This window comes from Chelmon rostratus, chromosome 4, assembly GCF_017976325.1.
Source record: "Chelmon rostratus isolate fCheRos1 chromosome 4, fCheRos1.pri, whole genome shotgun sequence".
NCBI lineage: Eukaryota > Metazoa > Chordata > Actinopteri > Chaetodontiformes > Chaetodontidae > Chelmon > Chelmon rostratus.
The window spans coordinates 21,075,815-21,100,837 of NC_055661.1; the positions used below are offsets into that span (position 1 = coordinate 21,075,815).

Genomic DNA, 25,023 nt, shown 5'->3' on the forward strand with positions numbered 1-25,023 from the left:
TCATGAAAAGCTTAGCTCGGGGAACGCTGACCTTTAAACCTGCAGTCTGGCTTTTACTCCTGCCGTCTACAACAAAGGTCAGAGGTCAGGATTGCTCAGAGGCCCGTAAACAGTAACTTTGCTCAGACTGGACTGTGAATGTTTAGCTTTTAAACTGAAATGAGAGGAAAACACATAGAAATAATTGACTTATCGAAATAAAACTCAACGCTGCTCTTTCTACTCAGTTTAAAAAAAAAAAAAAAAAAAAACATACCTCACTCTGTTGGCCCAGCGTCAGGCTTCAACACCGGGTCCACCAGCCCACGATACATTCTCATTATTCACGTGGCTCGTGCGTTCCCACTTCTGTCACAGCAAAACATCTGCTTTGTAATTTTGGTTGCGTACTTGACATGCAGCCATTTGTCTCTCTGTAACTGAAGCACGGATGACAGATAGAGCAGAACTGTATCATTTATTTAGTTATGTTTGGGATAAATGTATGTTTTGAGTGGTGCCAAGCTTTTGGTTTGTTAAGCTGCGGTTGCAGAAGTGGCGGGGTATATCCTTCATACGTAGGTTCAATAAATAGAAAGAAATGTCATACAGAAAACTCCAGGATAAATATATACCACATGTTGCTTTTTCCTTTTTTTTCAGATCGTGGCACTTCAGGTTCATTTAAAAAAAACAACAGATGACAAGCTTATGTTGTTTTCCACCAACTCATAATGGAAACCTATTGAACAAAAAGCGCAGCTATGAGCCTCGAACATGAGATATTATAGTATAGTAGTATATAAAAGTGCTGTTTCCACACAGCAGTCTGGTGAGGCTCCCTCTGCACGGCTCAGTGGAAACAAGTGATTTCAGGAGAGGAACGGCCTGCACTCGTGTTGTAGTTCCAGTGAGCTGATTTATGTGTGTGTGAGTGGGTGGGTGGCTGGTTCAGGACATCATGCCTCCTTAATGGCTGTCAGGGTGATGTACAGCTGTAATAGATATTGCTTGATCATGCGGAGAGCTCTCCGAGGGAGCCTGTGCACGTGCGCATGTGTGTCGGCCTGATGGGAAAGCCCGATCCAGCAGGTGGTGCTCTTGCGCTATCCTTGAGAACCTTTATCAGACTCAACACATACATTCAGATACACACACACACACACACACACACTGTCTTGTCCTATGGGAATCCAACAGCGTGAGAGAAAACCACTCATCCTGGTCAGATGATGTTGAAATGGTCTCTTTGAAAGTCCTGCCGGTGCCACACAGCCACAGTCTCCTCAGCACCACCGGGCCCAAATCACGAGTCTTGCTTCAGGCGCTGACTGCTTGCTCAGCTAATGTGAATTTGGCAGACTGCAGTAAAATACAATACGAGGGCAGAACCATAAAGTAATCAGTGCTCTCCGGCTATCCATTTCAAGCCTCCCTACTCTGCTGCTCACTTCAGGTGATGCAGGGAATTCACAAACACTTTCAGATACAGCTGAGCCGTCAAATTGTGCTCTCGACGTTAAGCAGGCACACACTCGATTTAGATGAAAAACTGTACGGCGTTTTTACACTCGACAATTAGCTTCCTGGGATTTAAGTAGGTCACTTCTTGTGGATGTGCAGCATGAATGCAAATGCATCCAATTCTACCTTCCTAAAGCCTTGGCCTCCCCCTCATGTGATTTGCTTCTTTGCCAAGGTAATCCACAGTATGGATCTGCATGGAGAGGCTTTACGTACAACCTGAAGGGGAGGGCAGAGGCAGAAAGCCACTGGGCTCATGTAAGAGACAGAGGAGTATAGATGGTGTGCTGAAGATGGATGGAAAAATTATACTGTAAGATGGCGGGTGCGGCCACTTTTCTAAACGAATGTGTTTGGAGTATGGAGAGCTCCAAACCGGGTATTAGGTGGCGAGGAGGCACTGGAGAGAGTTAAGACACTGAGCGAAGGCCTGCTGGGCATCCAGGCAGGGATCCATCCCTCTGCCTTTCAGCATTGACTCATACTCTATGTGGGCAATGTTTACACACACACTTAATTTAAAGCTGTTGTGAAAGAGACAGATAAACCCGCCAGTATAAAAGAATATAAACCTTTTTGATTCATGAAATTGAAAATCTCACCAAGACTTAGTGTTTTAATCTTAAGATGGCCACAGTTTTGTTCATTCAGTGGCTCCACCAACCCGCCAGTAATATTTTACTGCTCCGACATTTGTGCAGTTTCTCTCTTACTGCACATTCACACACACAAATATGTATTTCTTACTCATTTCTGCACAAAACTTGGCCATGCAATGTTGTGCTCGTCTCCAAACCTCTTTTCACTTTTCTTGCTTGTTGTCTGGTCTGTTTTACCTGACAAAACATATTATGCCACAGAAATTTCTAGCTTTTAAAATAAAAATGTGTAGAATTTGTGGGAACAACAAAAAAAAGGTTGTTCCCACAAATTCCCGAAAAACCACCCGCAGTGACCGCTCCGGCTAGTTAAGGCTAGTTGGACCATAGCTTCCCTCAGCTAAAGCTAATTTACTGTTTGGACTTTTTCTTATGTGTTTCCTGTAACTGGAAATCTATGTTAATGCTCAGCCATCATAAGTATACAACACAAATAAGGAAGTAAACATAATTTAGAAAATAAAAACACATAGAGTCCTGCTAAAAGTAACTTAGCTGTAACTGTAACTTAGCTTACAGTAGATGCCCTTTAGACTGTTCAAACATAAAGCACAGTATCTCATTTTATCTGGCTTCAAGTAATAAAATGCATGTTTTACAAATTAAACATCTGCTACACAGTTTGACTGCAGATCCTTCAACCTTTTCTGTTTTTTTCACTTCAACGTTTTTAGGTGTGGCACTTTATGCAAGCTGCAGGGTCACTGCTGAAAGGCCCAATCTGTGATCCAAATATAAACATAAAGGTCATCCTATAAATAAAACTCAAAATACAGGAACCTGCTATCATTCTTAAAGCGATTAGCAGGTTATAATGCATGGATTAACACTAGAAATTGACTAAATCCAAGTTATTATGTGTTTGCATTTGACAAATAAAATACTGATTTTTACCATGAAGACGTTCAGCTGTGAGTGTGAATTTGGCGCAGATTTAATAAGGGATTTGGACTTAAATCACATTCACAGCCAAGAACATGTTGTACCCGAATAAGGACTCTCACACTTTGGGCTCTATTTCACTCACACACACACACACAAACACACACACAGAAAGCAGGGAGGAGTGGGCTCTTTATTGGTACTTACGTCAGGGTGGAAAGAACATTTTCTTGCCCATATTCCTGTCTGAGGTTAACGGGCAACATCCGTCTCTTCCTCGCTCTCTCCCTCCCACATTCTCACTTTTGCAACTCCCTCGTCTTTATTTCTCACTCTTACCTCGCCCACCTCGCTCTGTCTGCCTTCACCACGCATTTATTTCTGTGTGGGGGAGCCTTGCTGCGAGCACTGGCCCGCAGGGACCCATTCACGCCGCTCATGTGCACAGTGGCTGCAGATTGTAACCTTATGTGCCCCTGCCAGTGAGTCATGCGAGGTGAAGGAGTTTGGGTGTGTATCATGTGTCAGAGAGACAGTTGGCTATTAAAGAAGCAGCCAGGCCACTGAGTGTACCTTTCATAAAGTGGTAATCAACTTAACCATTGCGCGTCCAGTCCCACGGGGAGCACATTAGTCCGAGCTTTGTGAGCAGATATCGATTCAGCACTCTGGGGTTTTGCATAGGCTGCTAACACACCACACAGCGGTTTGTGTAGAAAAGTTGCTCAGTTGTGTTCAGTATTATCCATATCACTCAATTGGTTGTTGTAAAAACAAAAGATCAGTGTCCCTACTTATTATGATGGATTACATCTATTATTTATTGCAATTAAATATTGAACTCAATTATGATGAAAGCTATTTTGATTTGTTGATGTCATATTATTGATTTCCCTGCGTGTACACTGCCATAAAGGGCCATAAAACAATAAATGATTACTAATAATAACCCACATAATTTCTGTGCTACATGTTTTGATTTGTTTTTTGTTTTTTGGAGGCAGTGGAAACAATGACATATTATCACCTACTGAAATTGATTGAAATTAATATGGCAAATATGTAAGCAAACACTTACCTATTTACACATCCAGCATATACAGAGCAACTTTAGCATTCGTTTTGAGTCATGCTGTGTTCACCTGACAATGTTAATACAAAAGTCACCCTCTTTTTGCTCTGTTTTTGGTCTCCACCTGCTCCTGAGGGAAATTTCTGGCTCTTTAGCCACTAAATGCTTCACTATTTACTCAGCTAGCTTATCTGTTTGCCATTTGGAAATCTTTCAGACGATTGTTTTGGAAAACCAAAACAATCGGCTAAAGGATGCTTAAGTTGGAAGTGCAATATCGGGTGATAATTCTCCACAGGTTCATCACTACAACTGACTCTTTCACATTGTTGATATATAAATATCGATTAGTGCAGCTTTAATTGATTTTATTTTTTAAATGAGACTCGGCCGATGTTATTTTGACTAAACAGCAGCCAGTTGTGGGATGATGGTTAAAATTAAACCAAGTAGAGAACACACATAAAGTCAGTTTGCTAGCATTAGCTAAAAATTAGCCACCATTAACTACTGGTCATACCAGACCAAGAGGATGGAGCAGCAAAAACCCCTGATTGTATTGATCTGTGAAAGGATGTTTTATTTCTTATGTATTTAATTTTGGATTTCTAAGAACATTATTTCCTTTTTTGGAAGTTTTTATAATCTCACTTTAAATACTGGTGTTTTGAATGTGTGAGGCTCTTTGAACTGCCTGTTTGAAAGATGTTAAAGCAGCTGCCTCAGCAGTTACTGGGATGAGTTTGAGTTTGTTCAAGTCACGTCATCTGGAAGAAATTCATCTCCCAGATGAAAATTAGAAATAAAAAATATTCATAAAAGTTATTTCCTTTCGTGCGGAACTGAATGTTTCAAAGGACCTATTTTTTCTATTTTTTTATTACTTCTAATTGTAAGATGAACCCAGGAAATAAATCTAATAAATTCAAAAATCCCCCCCACGCACACATAACTGAACACATGTTAAATTATGTCTTTAATTATGAGTGAAATCCAGCTTTGTTTACAGGAACAGCCTGCAAACTGAACTGCAGAACTGTTGTTGTGCCAGCAGGTGGCAGAACGCGGGCTTGGTGTTCTGACTGAATCTGATCTGACTGCCCAGCTTTGGGCACCGTGACCACAGGAAAATGGACTGACTTCACACTCCTCAGTACACTGGCACCATGACGGCGCTCTGTTACTCAGCTTATAGCAGCACACATGCACAACACACACACTGAGATGCCAAACAGATTAAGAGCTTCTTTGTTTTTATTTTTAATAGAAAAAAAGTATTCAAAATAATACAACAGGAAGTATTCAGTAAAGATGACAACAAAAGATGTGATCAGGTCTGTGTCTACATGGCAACCACGCATCCTCCTCTTGAGCTCAGCCCGGTTTGCTGCTTCAGTGTCTGAGTGTGTGTCAATGAGTGTGTGTGTGTGTGTGTGTGTGTGTGTGGGAACACTGAACCAAAGCAGAAATAAATTGATGCAAATGACGTTCTGCTGGTGAAATGAAAGGAATACAATAATGTGTATGTTTGTGTGGTTTATGCGTGCATGCGGAGGGTGTGCTGGGATGAGAGTGTGTTACCATATGTACAATAAAAGACTTTGCGTGTGTGTGTATCGGCGAGGGTCTGCAGTGTGATGGTGTATGAAGGAGCATGGATCGGGTTGAGACACAGATGCTCTGAGCTAATGCAGCTTCAGTCTGCCTGCTGCGGTGGTGATGATGATGATGAAACTGATGATTGATGATGATACACTACGAATGAAGCCAAGAGTAAAAACAAACTGAAAAAAACAACAGAAAAGGGAAAAAAAATAACTGAACGAGTGGCTGCGGAACAGATTAAAAAAAAGGTCCTTGACTTCAGAAGGCAGGAGGAGTTTAGAGTTTCTAAATCACCAGCTCACTCCCTACTCTCTCTTATTAAAATATCACAAATTTCTCTTTCTTCTCCACCTTCCCTCACCCGCCCTCACCCATCCTCTCAGTCCCTTGCGGCCCGGGCCGGCCTGGCTGTAGGTAGGCAGGCCAAAAAGTTCAGTGTGCATCCTGTTGGTGTTACATAACACCTCTGCCTTCACCATCTTTTCCTCCCCGGGCTTCCTTTCTTCTTCGCTTGTGTGTCTCTCAGTCCTCCACACGCAACCACCAAGACGTTTGTCCTTGCCGGGCCTCCGTATTCGGTAGTTCCTTTTGTCCAGTCGCAGGGGTTAAATATTCAGGAGGTACAGACAGACAGACACAGATGGACAGACGGAGGGATGAGGAGCTGCTGGAGGAAATTTCTCTGTTTGACCCCGACAGCGGCGAGTCCTTCTCTCCGTTCATGGCGACATGTGCCCATCAGTCGTCACGTCCTCCTCCGCCTCTCCCTCCCTTCATCTGTCTGGCCCGTCATCGCTCCGCCACCTCCATCTGTCTGCCCAGGGGCCTGAAGGGGTGAGGTGCTAAGAGAGGGGGGCTGTAGTCTCTGAGGAAAGTGTCCTTTATCCCATTCTCTCTCTCTCTTTCTCACATGTACCCCCCCCCACTCTTTCACTTTTGATTAAAATACTATCTTTGCCATACGTTCAAAATCACACACATGCTCACACCAACACATACAGTGTCCTGTCACATCGACGCCCCGTTGGTAAAACACTGATTCAACTCTCTCACGCACGCACGCACGCACACACACGCGCGCGCGCGCACACACACACACACACACACACACACACACACACACACACACACACACACACACACACACTGTGAGGCTCTCTGTGAGGGTGAATCTTGGGGGCCTCTGTGCTATGTCCCATCCTCCTCCTCCCCCTCCGAACAGTAGTCTCGCCCCTGCAGGGAAAGGCATCAGAGAAAATATGAGACGTGCACAATTTTCATGTTTCTATGTAGTCTAATTTGTTCCAGTCGAGTATGCTCAGCAATAACCTTTACTGACTAATAACTTCAAATGACTCTGAACTGTCTGCATTCAGCAAAAAAAAAAAACCCACGCACCTGTTACTCGAGTCACGTTTAAACAAACCCTCGACTGTGTGCAGGTACTGGCATAGAAAATACTGGATGAGGCTGTAAAGTGCTGACAGGTGGGCAGCTATGTTGCTTCGTTTCGTGCATCATGATGGGGAGCTAACTCAACTGCCTTCCTTTCCTCTCCAGAGCCCAACAGCTTGTCTAATGCTACACTCTGTGTTTCTTTAAATAAAGGCTTTAAAACACAGGCTGCCTCAGTCGCACACAGCAAATCGATGCTGGAAAGTAACAAAGTGCATTTTCCACAGTATGGTGCCTAAGCACAACTTTGAGGTGCTTAATTGCTGTATTTCTATTTTATGCTGCTTTACGTATTTAATTCAAATGTAAATAAACTATTTTACCATTTTAAAATTAGCACTTTTCACTATTTTCTGATATTTTGTAGACCAAAAAAATAATACTGCAATATTTCCATATTTGCAGTATTACAAACTGGGTGTCAATGGCAAAATTCAGCAGAAAACGCTGTATTCAGTTACTGCTAATGCAAACCGAACATTTCCTGCTGCTGCAGCTTCACATTAAAAGCATTTAACTGGCAAAAAGAAGGAGCAAGAAGGAGCAGCCGCATAGTCTGATAGATGAAGAACTGGAGGCTGCACACCTCCAACTTCTCAGCAAACCCTTCAGTTTCACTGCGCCCTGCTGTCTGCAGATTCATGCTCACAGAATTTTGGAAAAAGGCCAATTATTGCCTGACTTCCTTATTACAACGACAATAGTTTGTGTTTGCTGTTACTACCAGTTTAACTACATGTGTCCCCAAATCGATGAGGACTTAAATCTTAAGGTTTACAACTTCAATAAAACCTGACAACAATCAGGTAAGCAGAATTTTGACTGCAGCACTTCTACCTGTGAGTATTTCTACACTGTAATACTGCTGCATTAACTCAAGTTACAGACCCTGAATACTTCTCCCACCACTGCTGAAAACACACTGCCAGGGTTGACAAATGAAGTGCACCATGCCCGAGCTGAATCCAGCCGTTACTCACTGTCAGTTCACTTTGCAACCTCATCTATAGTCAGAAACAACCGGCGTAATTCAAGTGGCAGACTAAGAGGAGTAAGTGCTCATCACTGCAGCGCTGACCTGTTCCTCCCCCTCACACATGTGGAGTGTTGAGCTCCTAAGCACAATGACAATGTGCACTAATGGATGTTGCTGTACAGCCTGTCTCTTTAAATGTTAAGACCCAGCTGTTTCTTTAAATGCTCCGAGATCCACTCTGTGCCCCTCAAACACACACATCCAGCCCCCCCCCCCTCACCTTCTCAATCTTCTCATCCAGCATCCTGAAAAATTCCTGCTGGCTCTCTGACGTGTGAATACTGAGAGAGAGAGGGAGGGAGGGAGGGGGAGAGGAAGTTGGAGGGTGGAGAGGAGGAGGAGAGGGGAGGCAACAAATACATCATGAGAATTTTCCATTACACCCCCCACACAGCACAAACACACCAGCACACACACACACACAATCCTTGCTGCAGTGTGAGAAATCCATGGTTGCAAGGCTATGGAGGAATTTGAATAATTATTTTCTAAAGTATTAACCCAGTCGCTCATCCAAAGGCAAAATACTCTGCAGCCAAAAACAATCTATATACATAAAAGGTCTATGGATGCTGAGGTTTGCCGAGAGGCAGCATTACAAAAACCAAACACAACATATCACTTCACTTATCATAATATTAACATATGAATCCTAATTCACATTTAATGGACAGTGGAAATAAAAGACATAACAGTTTACTAAAGAGTCAGTTCAACCAAACTGCAACACATCAAACTGATCAGCTTTCGCTGGAACTACTTTCTCTGGAAGTGACACTCTCACAGTGAGCTGGCGCAACAATTGCAGCACAACGTCCATCAGTAGATCCTGGTGCTTTCAGTTATACAGTTAAAATTTCTGTTTTTCCGAGCATTTGGAAGGCGTCTCATCCAGCTTGATGGTCGACATTCAAAGTTCATTCCCAACCTTGGAAAGCTGCTCACAGTAAGGTTTGTGGATCACTAGCAGCTTTAACACCATTTGTATAAAGACATGCTGCTGTTGAAAACTTTAAATAGAATCTTTAATACTTTGAGCAATGCAGATACAATACGGTTAACCCCCGCTGTCTGGGATGAGTACACACCAGGATGGCTTTGGCTCAACAAATTCTAAAACCCCAGTCAGAGACAACAAGTGTCACAACTTTGGTCAACTTTCTCCTCGGGCTCTGTGCCTGTTTACATAAAAAGGTGAAGGGTGTTTGGTGCATCGTTTGACTTTGCACAAAATGGATCACATGCCGCCTCTTTCAGTCAAGAGGAACAGGTTGTTAAAATGGAGAGCTATGCAGAATATTAAAAAAGCTTTTAAAAGCTCAGGTATTGCCTTTGCATCTGTCCCCTAATGGGCAAATCAATCATCAATCAGTTTTAGGCCAAATCAAAGTGACATGCGTGATAAATACCAACAGACTAATCAATCAATCGAATCAGTGTTCTGTTAGCTGCAGTACCAGCAGTGTAAAACGGACGTGGGAGCAAATCAGGACCAAGCATAAAAGCATGATCCACAGTGGTCTACAGTCGCTATGCTTTCATCATTCTTTTAGTGTGCGGAAAAAATGATTTTCTGCATCACCGACCGAATGCATGCAGGTTCCTGTGGCAAAAAAAAACACCACGCGGCACAAAACAGCTTGTGCTGCTCTAATTACACGGCTTCATTCAGTGACATTACTAACGGCCGCGGCTCAGCAGGTTCGCATTTATAACATATTTCCTCATCTGAGAATCTGTATCGCTCATAGAAAATATCGTCAGGCGCTTTTTTATAGCCGATTTAAATCAGAAACGCTCAATATAACATCTTCTGGAGCAGGTCAGGTGTGCCACCATGTTACCATGGCGACCTGGCCCACCTTCATGACACTGAAAACTCTGATTTTTGGGTCAACACACCTGCCGACACACTAATCTCACTTTATAGTTCAACTGAATACCAAACTGTCTGTATTTTTACATGTAATTTGGGCAAACTGACCCTTTAACAATTATTTTGATGACAAGTTCAAGTTGTCAGATTTGTCCAGATATAATAATCAAATGTTCTTATATAATAATCCACCATTTACAATAAGCAGACTTCTGTAGGCCACTTACTTTGACTTGATGTTTGCTGCAGCAACCTCTTTCTGTGGTTTGCCTCTGTACTGCACATTACTCTTCTCCTGAAACACACACACACACACACACAGTTAGTCTTCATTATCAGCTGATAAAACATGCAAAAAAACACACAACTCAAGTCAACACAACAACAGCCACACTGCTGAAAGCGCACAGCATCAAACCTGCATTATAAAGTCACGTCCTCCCCCAGCTGGCACTGCACATCGGGCACAGATATAATGTGTGTAGATCTAAATAAAACTGTATCAACTCTGATGCACGCTGCTTCCACGTTTTTTCCAGCTTTGTGCACAGTTTCCAGCTACTGTAAAATGCTGCAGCTGTTCAACCAAAAACACTGGAAGCTGCCTCTTTCACCACTCACTGTGTGTGAATTCCTCTTTGACAGGAGACACCTACGCTGCTGACAAGTGGTAGGAAACAAACACTGCCCTGACCACATGTAGTGGCTGGTTAACCTGGCTGTGTAAAAATGTGGTTTGGGTCCTCCGGTAACATAACAAACCTCCCTTTTTGAAACAAGACAACAGCCTTTTAAACAACTCGTGCAGTTAAAAAAAATGAGTCTCTCTGCAACAGAAAATTGCGGCAAAGCTTTGCAGTGGAACAAGTCGAGCTGCGTGTTTGTTGTAGCCCACAGATATCAGGAAAACGCATGTCTGCTGACACCTTTCAACAAAGAAGAAATCAGGCAGCATTTATCTGATTTCTGCTTGCAGAATCGCTGCTTTTCGTGCTGCTGTGGCTTCGAGTTTCAGAGGATAAGAGGTGCTTCCCCCCTCGTGGTTGTAGACTATTACTGTGATAAGGCCGGCGTTTGAGCTGCAGTGATATAAATTCAAGGTAGTGTGAGGCTGCTTCTGTTGCTTAATCAGGATTTATAGTTACATTGGTTATTGTTTCGCTGCTTTCAAGCACACCAGGCAGGCTGACTTTATTTGCTGAATACGCAAACGGGTTCTCGCTTCACACAACCACCCTTCTCAGTCATTTATTGTGTTGAGAAGGATGTGAATATGTAGAGGCTTTATAAACTGGGTGTGCACAAGGGGTTGGGTAGCGAGGTTATCTGGCAAGTTATTAAGGGAAAAAAAAGAGTTCTTCAATGAAAATATAGCATTTGTTTCCACTGTTTAACACCACAGGTTTTGCAGGAGGGAGTCAAACCAACCGAGCGATCAGCCCCCACATTCCACACACGCCGGCATGTTGTTTCTACCTGCGTGTGAGGCACCTCTTTGTGTGGTTTTTGCACATGTGCGAGAGACAGTAAGAGTGTGTGTGTGTGTGTATGTGTGTGTGTGAGGCTGACGGAGCTGCCTCTGGACACAAACACGAGCCTGTTCGCTTGAGCTGATAAACTGTCAGGAAAAGGTCTGAGTCTGTGTGTGGATGACAGGCTGTCAGTGGATGGGTTGGTGTGTGTGTGTGTGTGTGTGTGTGTGTGTGTGTGTGTGTGTGTGTGTGTGTATGTATGTGTGTCTCACCAGGTTCTCCTGGTTGCGTGCATTCACCCGGTTTTCATCCCCTCTCATGTACTTCACCTCCTCCACTCCCTTCATCTTGTATTCATCTGAGTGGGGAAAGAGAGAGAGAGGCATGATTAAAGGAGGGAGAGCGAGAGCGAGGCAGGAGGGAAATAACAACATGAGGAAACACTGAGCAGATTCCTCTCATTCGTCCTGGTCAAGCTGGTCGCCGCCGTACTCTCACTGCATTATGTCACCATTACCAATGACCGTACCATCGATTTTAGTTATAATTCGCCCGAGTTAATTTGATAACTACAACCTGATACAGTGTTCTAGAGAGAGGACATGACAGCTGAGGTGTAAGTGGGAGGACACTCGCCGTCTCCTTTCCATTTCAGCTACAGGAAACTCATCTGAGGAAAGAGAAAGCAAAAAACAACAGAGAGACGGCGAGAATACAAGCCTCTGAGAAGTAAGAGAGGAGACAGAAGAGACAAGAGGGAGGAAAAAAAGGGAGCAGATAAGAAGGAGAAAGCTGGAGGGGGATTAAAGATCAGTTGAACAGCTTCTAGGCTACATGGACAGCTTAGACAGCTGAGACAGTTGAGACGGTTAAGACGAGCTCAGTGGCGAGAACCTGCACGGCGCCGACACCACGCCCCGCCCCGCGCATCACGGCTAAAGGTAAAGATCGGGGCAACAAACCGAATGTGTTGAATCAACACGGGTGTGCATCCCTTGCTGAATTCAATACACTGATTTAATCCAGTATAATTAAAATAAATGCCACCAGTGACGTGGAACCACAAACTCTGCCTGCAGTCCAGTCTGAAGGTTTCACTGGTTATACTGGATTAATCAGGACAAACACATCTGAAGTGAGCAAGTCCTGATAAATGAAATCTCAAGCCACTGCATTAGAAGTGATTATTTGTTACATTATGATCATACCGTCCAGCCTAAGCAGAAATACATGGGAACTGTAGTATTTTAATACTAATTAATCATTACCTCATTAATTAATAGGAGATATTGCAGTGTGATTTGGAGCCTCTTTGCATTTTGCAGTGTGCCACCAGGTTTTTAATTTGAGGGATATTTGCTGCAAATACAGGCAACATCTCGATGGTCATCACTGATAGTCAATTAGAGGATTAGACAGTAAATTAATCTGCAGCTGAATTCATAGTCAATGAATCTCCCTCAAGCAAAAATGCCAGACAGTTACTTGTTCCAGCTTTTCACCTGTGAGAATCTGAAGCTTCTCTTTGTCTGTTTGATGGAATAATATATCGCAAAAAATTCACATGCAGAAGCTGGACATTAAAATAAAAGTTAAGATAGTGCAGTCTGACAGTCTGATTGTTTCAAAAAAAAAAAAAAAAAAAAAAACAGGAAGTAGAAAAACCCCAGTGGAGCTTCTGTGTGCCACACAATAGACAATAATATCACCATGAATCCGACAGTGATGTGAGATGATGTGAAGTGTGAAAACTCAACATGCAGCACCTTTACGTAAGAGCAAGCCCCGCCTAACCTTGAGCACAACAATACAAGCACGCCGGCATTTCTGCAGACTACCTGGACTAACTGATAAAGCAGCCAAGACCCTGATACACAAACACACACACACACTCACACACTCCCTGCTCTCGGCTTTATCTGTTGCACTCTTTGTATTTTGCCCTCGCTCTATCAGCAGCAGTCTGTTTATCTGTGTGTCTGTCTGTCTGTGCCACTTTGTACCCAGCTGAAGGGCTCACTCCTCCCCCTGCCCACAATCCACCTTGCACCTGGATCACCTGCGTGCTCGGGTGTGTGTTTGCTTCCATGCGTGTGTGCGTGCGATCACCTGTGTTTTTACGTCCTGCACGTGCGTCACTGAAATCATTTCGAAGAAAGAGGGAGGGAGGGAGGGAGGGAGGGAAGCTGGCAGATTTAAGAGAAAGAGAAGAAACAAACGCCGACTACTTTGCTGCTGTTCTGTTTGTCTCAGGAATGTAAACGAGTCGGAGCGAGGCAGCTCCTGTCTGAACATGCCCACACACACACAATACACACACACACACACACATTTCATAACACTACACAGGCTCACTGAACTAAGACCTGCTCTGTAAACATGCAGCACATACGGTGTTGCAGCAGGAAACAGAATAAGAGCCATTTCCTCTGCATATTACAGGGGCCGTCCACATAAATTTCAAGCTATATAATCTGTACCTTAAGGTGGATACAGATGAATAGGAGGGGGTAAACTTTCCTGCTACTGCTGCTGCTGCTGCTGCTGCTGGGGGCCATGCAAATACATCTGCATGAACGAAGCAGCAGTTGAGAAAAATGCCATTTAGTAATTTGGGTGAGCTGCAGCCCGACGGGTTGAACAGGCTGCTGTTACAGGATTGCTTAATGTGACGGGTATAGATAGATCAAAGTGACCCAGCTTACACCAATCAAGACTCATCACATCACAGAATTTGCTTCATTTTAGAAAAAAAAAAAAGAAAAACTGGTCATGCTGCGTGAGTCATGTGTGTGTGTGTGTGTGTGTGTGTGTCTGTGTGTGTGTGTGCGGCTGTCATTGTCACAAGAAATGACAAGGGTTTTTCGTCACGCCGAAGCCGGGCTCGCTTCGGGAGAGAGGGAGGGCAACCGTCAGGGAGAGGGAGAGGGAGAGAGGAAGATGAAAGGGAAGAACTATTTTGAGAAGCCGCGATTTTGTGATGTGGACATCTTTCTCATCTCTTGATTAGAGACTGGAGCTCTGCGCTGACCTTAAGGTACCAAGAGTCGCGGCGTGTGCACAAGTGTGTGTGTGTGCGTGCGCGTGCACAAAGTGTGTTTCTATTTCAGATAGCGCTTCGTCTTTGAATCAGCACGTTTGTCATTTTATGCAAGTGTGGCGTTTGTATGGGTGTGAGTGATTTAAATAGCCATCCCTGAGTGTGTGTGTGTATGTGTCTGTGTGTGTGAGTATCTCTGTGTGTATTTCAGCGTGTGTCCGCCTGTCCTGTGGCTATGTCACTCCGTCCTTCCTGCTGCGTGTCCTCCCTCCCGGCCACTCTGGCTCCAGGCCATCCCCGGCCTGGCCGTGACATTTACACCTGAACACAAAGTCTCATCTCTAACTCTCTAACACACACGCACACACACACACACACATCAAGGGGGTATCAGTTCAGAAATATTGAAATACTGCGCTTAATATTCTGAACAGAAATAAAAGTCTCTGCTTTTGGTTGAGGGGATAAAATGATGAAAAGCAGGAGATATTCTGGCTGTTACCGTGGTGCCAAGTGTAACTAAAATTAAACAATTCAATACGTTATGTGACCCCAGGGAGCCCCTCAGTAACCTACAGAAGCCTTCGAACAACAAGCGACTGCTGTAAAAACATGTGATACATCATTAAATAAATCAGATCCATGGAGAGTCTGACATCTGGTTCCAACTGGAGGAGTATTCATTCAGTTCTCTTATTATCCAACTCTTTTTTTAGGCCCATAGTAATAAAAATGATACATGATGTTCATACACAGTATAAACAGACTTCAGCCTCCGTTGGCCATGCAGCAGCAGTTACTCATTAGGCTAATGTTGCTGAGATAAGTGAATTACCGTATTTTGCAGACTATGGTTAGACGGATTGGTTTCCTGATATATCAGGCCTCTAATGAAATTTATCACTGAAATCCCTCCGTGTCACATGATGATGGGCTAAATGCTGAGAGCAAACTGAGGGAACCGTGTCTGGAATTAGTCGAATGCAATGTTTTTTGATAATGTGCAAACACTCGGGGGCCTGCTGGAGCCGTTTCTGAAAGGTATGAAAAAACGCATCCTGCAGATGTCGTGGCGTCTGTGATGATGACAAGGCCGGACGGAGGATGTCACGTCAGCACGCGCTGGCTACGCAAGTTTTGACTGCATGTGTGGACACACTGAACGAGCCGCAGGCGTCATGTGGATTATTTGGAAACAACACATCTACTTGATATGCTGCACTTTAGATATTCTGAGTGAGTAATTTGCAATATTTAAAATCATTTCTAGCCCTCTCCTTTGGCTAAAACTGGTGGTTTTAAATCTGACAAACAGTATCTAGTGTATATATCTAACCTTTATTTTACTAGGGCTTAATTCACCAAATGTGAAAGCTGTTTTCCAGGAACGCCCTGCTCCTCAGTCACACCTGGAAGCTGCCCAGTACAGCCACGGCTAACCTCACTGGAGCAGTTGAGCAGCCTTTTTAAAGAGCATGTCAGCAGCGATGATGAGGGAGGTGCACCTTATTCACTGTGCCTGCCCGGGGCTTGAACCGGTGACCTTCTGGTCGCCAGCGTGCTTCTCTGTTTCAGAGGCTGTTTGTCGGGAGTTTGGTTTGTCATTTGTGTTTTCCCTCTGAAATGTGTCAGCACAAAATAGTTCATTCAAGGACGTAGCTGCTCTCTTTCAACTGAGTATGTGATAATATTTCCAAGGACTGAGCGCCCACTTTGCAGCCCGATAAAGGAAGCTCACAGTATGATTGAAGCACCAGCATTTCTTTGAGGCCCTTATGAAAGAGTCAGTTTTGAGCGATCCCACTGTTCTTTTTACAGGATCATGCACACCTGCTTTCACACTATTTTCTCTGCACACAAAGAATTCAGAGGGACAGTAGCATCAATTCAATTCAGTTTCAACTTGTGTATATTGTGACAAAGGTCTCAGATCAGTTTTCATGTAGAGCAGGTCTAGACCAAAATCTTTAATGTACAGAGACCCAACAATTCCCCCATGAGCAATCACTTGGTGATGGCAGCGAGGAAAAACGTCCTTTTTAACAGGCATCGGATCAGGAGGATGGACCCACACGGCACCCAGCTGCTATGCCGCCTCAAAGCAGTGAAATCATCACCACCATGTTGTGTATACATGTTAGGGTGCCACGTACGCAATCGTGTACACACACAGCAGCGCACACGCTATCTCCCCTCCCATCTGCTCCGACTGTGATTATTGCAGACATCAATAGCACGATGTTGTGGAGAGTGTTGCTATTTTCCCTCGTCATCCTTCAGTGTTTGTGTAATGGAGCTCAGACTTTTCCGGTTATTGTGCGAGAGCGCCCGAGAGGAGGGTGGGGGGGGTGGTGGTGGGGGTGGGGTTAGTGGCCGGAGTCTGACAGCCAAATAATTGGGACACACAAACACACACAAGGGCAGACCGACTGACTGGCAGGCAATCTGTCAGAGGCGGGTCAGCGCGAGGGAGGCCAGGACTCGCCGTCTCACTAAATGCACTGATATGGAAACATATATGAACACAGATGTATGGACGCACGCTGACACACAGTCTGCTGGGGGTGGGGGTGGGGGTGGGTGTGTGTGTGTGTGTGTGTGTGTGTAGGCGGGCCGAGTCACCAGCGCCGGCCAATCTTTTCCGCCTCCATCATGAGAAGTACACCGGATGCAGTGAGGCAGTTCGGCCGGGGTCAGGACGGGCAACAAGTTAAGTGGGAAAGAATGACTTCACAGTATGTGAAATGAAAGAAAGAGGAGCATGAAGGCTGGACGTGATGAAGAATCAAAGATAACAGCGGATGAAGACGAGGTGAAGAAAAAGGGGGGTGAAGAAAGGATGTTATTAAGGGTTGCAGCCTGAAATAAGTCTAATCCACGTTATCCAGGTCACTTTGGTCTTCAGTCGTCTGGGGCAACCACCGCCACTCTGGATTCCCCTTTAAGCAACTGACAGCGAGATGGGAGGGAAAGGATGGGAGGAAGAGGGAGGAAAGAGGAGAGGAGGTGAAAGGACAAAAGGTTCTGACCTAATGTTGTGCCAGAGAAGAGAGGAAAAGAGCTGGGGAGAAGAAAGGAGAGAGGGAGAGAGGAGGAGGGGGGCTGCCAGAGACCCAAAATAGAGAGACAGAGAGAAAGAGGAAGGGAAGAAGGAGGCCTTGAGCCGGGGAAGGGAAGAGGGGAACTAACCGAGACAGAGAAGTTGAAGGGAGAGAGGGAGAGGAAAAAAAGAAGAGCAGCGGCGGTGGCGGCGTCAACACACGTCATTCTCCCTTCCTCTCTCAAGGAAAAACGCTGCACTCCTCCCGTCCCTCCCTCTCATCTGCTCCCCGGCTCTCGCTGCTCCTTAAAAGACGAGGAGGGAAACAGGACGCGAGGGCAGAGGGATCACGGGGAGGGGGAGGCGTGGATGAGGAGAGAGAATATCAGGGGCGAGGAAGAGCGGCGAGTCAAGGGAAGGTCGCAGAAAGAGGGGGAGAGGCCGGAGAGGAGGGAGGGAGACAGGTCAGAGGGGGAGAGAGGCCTCCTGTGGATCGTCATCTGCCACGTCCATCCGCCCGCGTGCAGCTACACCCGAGTGTTGCTCCTAATTCTTAATCGCTGTTAATCCGTCCGCCACCCATCAGCTCTCTTTCTCTGGCTTTCACTTTCAGTCTCGCTGCTCGCTGCACAGCCTGCGAGCTATTAATAAAGCTCGAGCTGCAGCCGACGATTACACACACTACAGATTAATCTGTCGATTATTTTTCTCAATTGATCGATTCAAAAAGTTACATCATGTTTGGCTTTTGTCCCAAGCGGCTTCACCCAAGCAGGAAGCAACAGGAGGGATTCAGCGTGGAGCATCGACCCGCCAATCATCTACGGCTAACGCATACAGCTACAGCCACATCACAGTTTCCCAGAGCCCGAGGTGACAAAAAGGCACAAATATTCAGTTTATAATAACAGAAAATAGCAGCAAACACCTGCAGCGCAGAGGGAGGAACTGAGTGTGGAGCTTTTGCTTGAGAATTATAGTGAACAATAAATTAATGATTAGAAATGATGATTAATTGTCTCTAATCTGATACAGAGAATGATCCAGCGTTCACCAAGTTTAGTTTTGTAGTTTGTGACAACATTTAAGCTATAATATGTAACATTTCTGCATTAAAATGTCTAAAAACAACTATGTTACCATCTGTATTTTGTAGAGTTGTGTTCTTACATAATCCCAAATATTTCCAGAATGTTCAAACCCTGAAAAATCCATAATTTTATTCAAGGTAAGGGTGCGTTTTATTTGGTTGCCTGTCAGCAACACCATATTGCCCCCTTTAGTTGCTCTAACTTCCAGGAAAACACATGAAAAACCAAGATAGTATGTAGCAGAGTGAGCAGTGCCCTATGACTTCTGTGATGGAGAAAATCACAGAATTTGACAATAAAAACAGAATCAACTGTGAAAGGAGGTGCGTTGCCCAAACACAAGAGCAGCCTCCGTCACACCCACTTACCCGGCATGCGCTGCATATGGAGGTAATGATGTGCACCATCAAATTCACTGACATTCATTAAATTAGGAATATTCTCTCATGGAATTGTGGAATTTCATTCATCCACCACATGATCAGACACTCTTTCTGATGACAAAATGTGCTTCAATTGTAAAACACAAAGTTCAGAAAAATTTGAATGCGTAACAGAATTTGGGAAAAATTAAACAGAATCTGGAAAAAATTTCAACGGATTTCCGGGGGCCCTCAACGAGGAAGGAAGTCGGCAAACGTGACTAAATGTGACATGAATAAAACTTTAATGTCCGTTAACATATCTGCCTGAGCCACGACAACAACTCCCATGATCACACACTACTTCATGACGTCATCAAACTACGTCTTTTGTTATTGTTTTGATTGAGAGACCCCTAGCTGCAGGAACTACACACTATGTTGAGGCACTCAAAACTTACGGATTAAAGAAAGAAGTTAAAATTGCAGCTGTAAAAGCAAAGATATTTAGTCTCTGATATGGGTCAAGTCCCAAAACCAATGGATCCTACATTTCCCATAATGCAACTCATTAGTATATTTCATCAGAACCCCCTGCTTTCTAAATGCTCATTTCTTTCAGGCCTCACACCTCAAGTTTGTGACACAGACTCGCTGCAAAAAATCAGAGATAACTTCAATTAATGAAGTAATTTTGGTAAACTTCCTCCAGAGCCACAGAAAACACATGTGTTTTGACAGGCTGAGCAGGACTCATTGCAGGAGTGCCCTTTTAACTCCACCTGTACAGTCTCAACTCATCATCTCTCCATCCTTTTTCCCTCACTTCCCTTTCTGCTTTCTCTCTCCAGTCTCACCTCTGCTTTCCAAGGCATTAAGAACGTCAAGGTTACTGTACACAACACCTGAGCGAGCACAGAGTTACACACTGCAGCCTCGCTAACTGCTCACTTCCTCTCTCTTACACGAACTGTCAACACGGATGACTCCAATAAAACTGCCGTGTTGACAGTTATTGTCTGAAATGGAGAAGTTAACACTCTGCCAGAGGACTGAGAGCTATAATGAAGACAATATACTGTGAGGGCACACGGGGCGATGGGTCTGCACTGAGCAATTAACAGAGTGAAATGGCGTTGTTAAGATTTTATTGACATGTGTGTGTGTGGACTGACCGGTGAAGAGGTCTCCGTTGCTGTAGGCCTTGCCGCGTCCCTCCTCATCGTTGGGCACGGCCGACACCTGTTTGGCCGAGGTGCAGCCCATGGCCTCACACTCTGAGTCCTCTCCTCATCGCACTCTCACCTGGACAGAGACAAACATCGTAAAGTTAAAAACACAACAGTGTGCTGAATAGGTGTCGCCTCTCAAAAGGGCTGCTGTTTGTTCAGCTTCGGTGACCGACTGTCACTCATGCTCAGTGACCACTTCTTCGTCTTTACTCCAAACAAACTGGGTCAAAATGCTTCGTACAGCCTTTGTGATCTGCCTCTCCTTCACAGAGGACGCCCTGATCTGCAAATCTAGCCAAAGGTACGCTTGCAAACAGTACCCACACTTCACAGAAGGGTGTTCAAGGCTCTCCTTGTTCAGAAAAACACATTTAGCTGCATTTTGGACGTTCTGTATATGACTTTGAGGCAGGAAACCCAAAATGATTTCCGTCCACCACACAGTAGTGGGCAAATAAACAAGATGATCCAGTTTGAAGCAGGGCTGCAAGTAAATAACTGCTTTGACTACATTCATATATTGCACGATATGAAGGCAGTGATTATTTTCCGTTTAATTCTAGAAGTCGAAACATAATGTTTAATGCTCACCGTAAAGCTGCTGCAGCAACAAGGCAAGCACAAGTGTTTCATTATGTCTCAAAAAGAGTTTAAAGTGGTTCACTTGTACAATATAAAATAAATAAAGCTGCAAATCCTCAATGTTTTATTTGATTAATTGCTTAAAACAGTATTAACTGATTTTTGCTTTGGCTGTTTGGGTGTAGCCTAAGCTGTCAGCACAACAGTGACATGTTGTCGCCTTATAAGACGAACGCGTTAGCAAACTGTTGACTGTTTACACATCAGTAGACACAGAGCAACACTAGCATTCATTCTGAATCATGTTTCTGCCCATTAAAAAAAAGCAAGTCCAGTATTAACTCTTCTTTTAGCTCTGTTTTGTTCTCCACCCGCTGATGAGGGAAATAACTGGCTCTTTAGCTGCTAAATGCTAAAGTTAAATGCTAAACCAGCTCAGCAGCTAGCTGCTAACATCGTCTGTCTGCTGTTTGGTGCTGGGCAGGTAGCGTACGGAGGGTTTATCAGAGCTTTATTTTCTTAAAACAGCTGACGATGTTCACAGTGAACCAAAACAGTGAATTTGTCGAAACAATGAGCTAAAAGACGCTAAAAAGCTCTGTGTAGCCGAAGGGGAACTGCAGAGTCGGGTGACAATGTGGGTTCATCACCACAAGCAACACTTTTCACTCTACAATCAGTCATTTGATGCATTAATTTAAAGATTTTCGGCTTTAAAACGATAAATAAAGTTTGATTCTGGAGCCGACTAATCATTTCAACGTGGTTTTCAAACTTTATGTTGGCCTAAATCTGCCCTGCTAAAGTGTCCTTAAACACCTCCCTCATAACATCACGAGAGTGGGACTAAAATAAACGTAACACTTCGTTATTATTCGGAAAAGAGGAAAGAAAAGCCCTCCCATCCAGAGGGACAGCTGACGCCAAGCTGTGAACGTCACTGTCAATCAATCACACGCACTGTCACACACATCACACTATAGATAGTCTGCATGCCACTCACACATGCCATATGCTGTCATTGACAGAGCCCATCTGACTGCTGCCAGTTACACACACACACACACACACACACGCACGCACGCAGAGGCCGCCAATGATTACCTATCACCAAAAATAAATCTGCAACACCAGTACCAAGTGAGAGGAGGACGAGTCGTGAAGTGCTTTCACACCTAACCCGTTTGGTTCACTTTAAACGAGCCCTGGTGCGTTTGCCCAGTTCGTGCGGTTCGTTTGGCTGGTGTGAAAGCTGTCAATCAACAAACCAAGACCCTTTCAGGGGAAATCAAGAGCGGTTAGTGTGTGGTTGGATCGTGATCCAACCCAACTGCTACATGTACTCTGCAAGTTTGAGCAAAACAGCTCCCAAAGCCTGGAGTGGGTTTAAAGGTACAGACACAGATTTAGGCGAGGACGCATCTGAACGCAGCGGAGCACTGAGCGCTCCGGCTGGAGGGTGACGTAGTGCGAGTTGGGCGGTGTTTACTCTTGGCTCAACTTGCCGTGCAGTGTCCATCATGCATCACGTGGCTGGATCTTCTGCTCTCCATAGAAAATGAATGTCCATCCATCAATGGATCCGGTGTGTCTTTACCTTAAAAAGTTGCTAGAAACTTAGTTAGCTGGGCCTGGAGCCTCCTCATCTCCTTTCCTCTCTCCTCCATCCTTCTGCACGTGACCTGGAAATGGATCTCAACATGTCATCTTGGAGGACGTCTCAATTCCTAAAATGCTAAAATGCATCTCAGGGAGAGAGGAGGCTCGCTGGAGGAGCTATGAGTGAGGATGCACAGGTGCATCCTTCGCAGATTCTTGTCACATTATGGCATGTTGTGAACTCAATTAAAAGTAAACATACAAGTAGACATGAACTCTGTCAGGCTCATCTGACAGAGATTATGAAATAGAGGCTATAACAAAACAATGGACAGATGTTACAGCTGTGCCACATGTCACAACTGACGTCACTTTAAAATGACAGCTGAAGCAAGGATGTCTCATTTTGTCAAATGCCTGTTGCCTTGACTCCTCCTTCCCCGCATCTAAGGTTGAAGGTAATGAAATGCGAGGAAAGGAGGCGAGGAAAGTAATCAAGGATGTACAAACTGAGACATGACGAGAGGGGCTGGACTAGTGGATTGTGGTATGTAGCATTTGGCCAGTGGGACCTCCTTCAAGACCTCCTTCTTCCTGTGTTCACGTTCTTGCTCCCACCACAGTAACATCTGACTGATGAGGGAAGTGAGCATTCTCACACGGCTTGTAGTGCTGGTTTTGGGCTGTCTTGGATTTTTCTCCGTGTGAAAAGAAGTTCACCAAGTTCACCGACCCTTCAACTGAATCAGACCAGAGCAAGCGAACTATAGGCGTGAAAACAGCCTTAGATGAAAAGAGGAGGGGGGCTGGAGAGGCTTTTTGGAGAGGCAGAAAAGACAAAGAAAGGGAGGAAGTAGGTGGGGGGACAGGGGAGAAGGAAAGGATGAAAAATAGGTTGGATAGAAAGAGGCCAGAGAGAAAGACGAGTACGGAGCTTCAAAAGAGCGCCGCCTGCCCCCCCTCCCTCCTTCAGTGATCCTCGGAGCGTTTGAAGCTGACAGGAGGCCAGTGTTTACTCCTGTGTTTAGGCTGCGGCCGACCAGCCTCCATCTCTGCGGACACGACACAAAGCGCCAGGTGGACACGGCGAGGGGAGTGGTGCCTGTGTGATGGGTGCTGTTGGATAGAGTCGGATGGTTGCATGGACGGTCGTGACCAAAAACCATGTGCTGTTGTCGTGGTTCACTTTCAGTTTCACCTTCGTCTGAAGTGGTTGAGACGCTGTGATCTGTCACGAGTCTCGACTTGTTTACAACCTGTCTGATTGGCTGACCAATCATTTCTTCCCCTGTCAGACTTCACCAAAGCACCGTCACCATGCTCCCAGATCTCAGCGGTTAACTTTGTGAGTCAGTCACTTTTTATCCAAAACTCAAAAAGAATTAAATATTCAATCTCTGATAATCTGTCCAAATTCAAACTGTAGGGAACATTTTTAAAACGGACAGGAATTTAAACTGGCCTCGATCTGCAGCCCGAGCAACACTGATGTTCGAGGCCGAAACCGTCACATATTTTAGATTTTCTCAAATCTGATATCACTGTATCTGCAGATAATGATTTTTTAAACATAAGCACATAAAACATTTTTGATGAGGACTATCACTAGAGAATTGTATGTACATATGAAAAACAAATTCAACCATGATTTCTGACAGACAGCCGATATCAGCCGACATGTTGACCATATCTATCAGTAAACTGGGCAATTGTTCTCTTTGCTATCACAAATTGGAGGAAACTAACAAACCAAATGGGGAATAATGACACCAAACTATCTGAGAAGTAATGCGAGGAACCAGTTTGGAATCGACACAACAGATGGGAAAAAAAATGTGAATAAAGACGCAGGTGTTTGCGTCCTTTTCAAAATCATTAACAACAAATCTGAAGCCAGCTTGTCACTTAAGAGAGGTGCTGGAGGCGAATAAACTCAACTTTATTTTCTATTATTTCACAACTAAATATCCCCAGTGTGGGATCAATAAAGTTAGATCTTATCTTGTCTTAAATCAAGGGAACAAACATCTGTTCTACAGTTTAGTTTTCTGTTATGTGGGTTGCAAATTATGTGTTTGAATGTGTTCAAACTGGATTTGTTAAGAAAGTGTCAACCCCACGGTGACTACATTATAAGCAATAGCCAAAAGGATGAATATGAGAATTTAGTTTAAATCAATTATCCTATAATCCTGTGGACTGTGAGGTGTGTGTGTGTGTGTGTGTGTGTGTGTGTGTGTGTGTGTGTGTGTGTGTGTGTGTTCAGTACAGAATTTCATATGAATCTTTTTCTTGGCTCTCCAGGTAAGGCAGCATTAATCTCCGGAGTCTGAGCAGAGCTTACACATGAATTTCTCAAAGGGCCTGCAGGTGAGAGGAGGCTGTACCCAGGGAAAGACACACACAGACACACACACACACACACACACACACACACACACACACACACGCACACACGCACGCACGCACACGCACGCACGCACACGCACACGCACACGCACACAAGCTCTAGATGTG

The 25,023-nt window shown here is 44.5% G+C and overlaps 1 protein-coding gene across 1 annotated transcript in view; it reads right to left on the bottom strand.

Moving 5' to 3' along the window:
• Positions 1–5,354: 5,354 nt before the first annotated feature.
• Positions 5,355–25,023, bottom strand: part of zgc:92140 (uncharacterized protein LOC447854 homolog) — a 28,623-nt gene continuing 8,954 nt past the window's right edge. The window contains exons 2-6 of the mRNA XM_041934673.1: positions 20,269–20,398; positions 11,833–11,918; positions 10,316–10,383; positions 8,433–8,493; positions 5,355–6,954 (exon numbers count right to left, since the gene is read on the bottom strand). Coding sequence (XP_041790607.1) covers positions 6,910–6,954; positions 8,433–8,493; positions 10,316–10,383; positions 11,833–11,918; positions 20,269–20,359 — 351 coding nt within the window. The 5' untranslated portion in view covers positions 20,360–20,398 and the 3' untranslated portion in view covers positions 5,355–6,909. The remainder of the gene's footprint in view (positions 6,955–8,432; positions 8,494–10,315; positions 10,384–11,832; positions 11,919–20,268; positions 20,399–25,023) is intronic.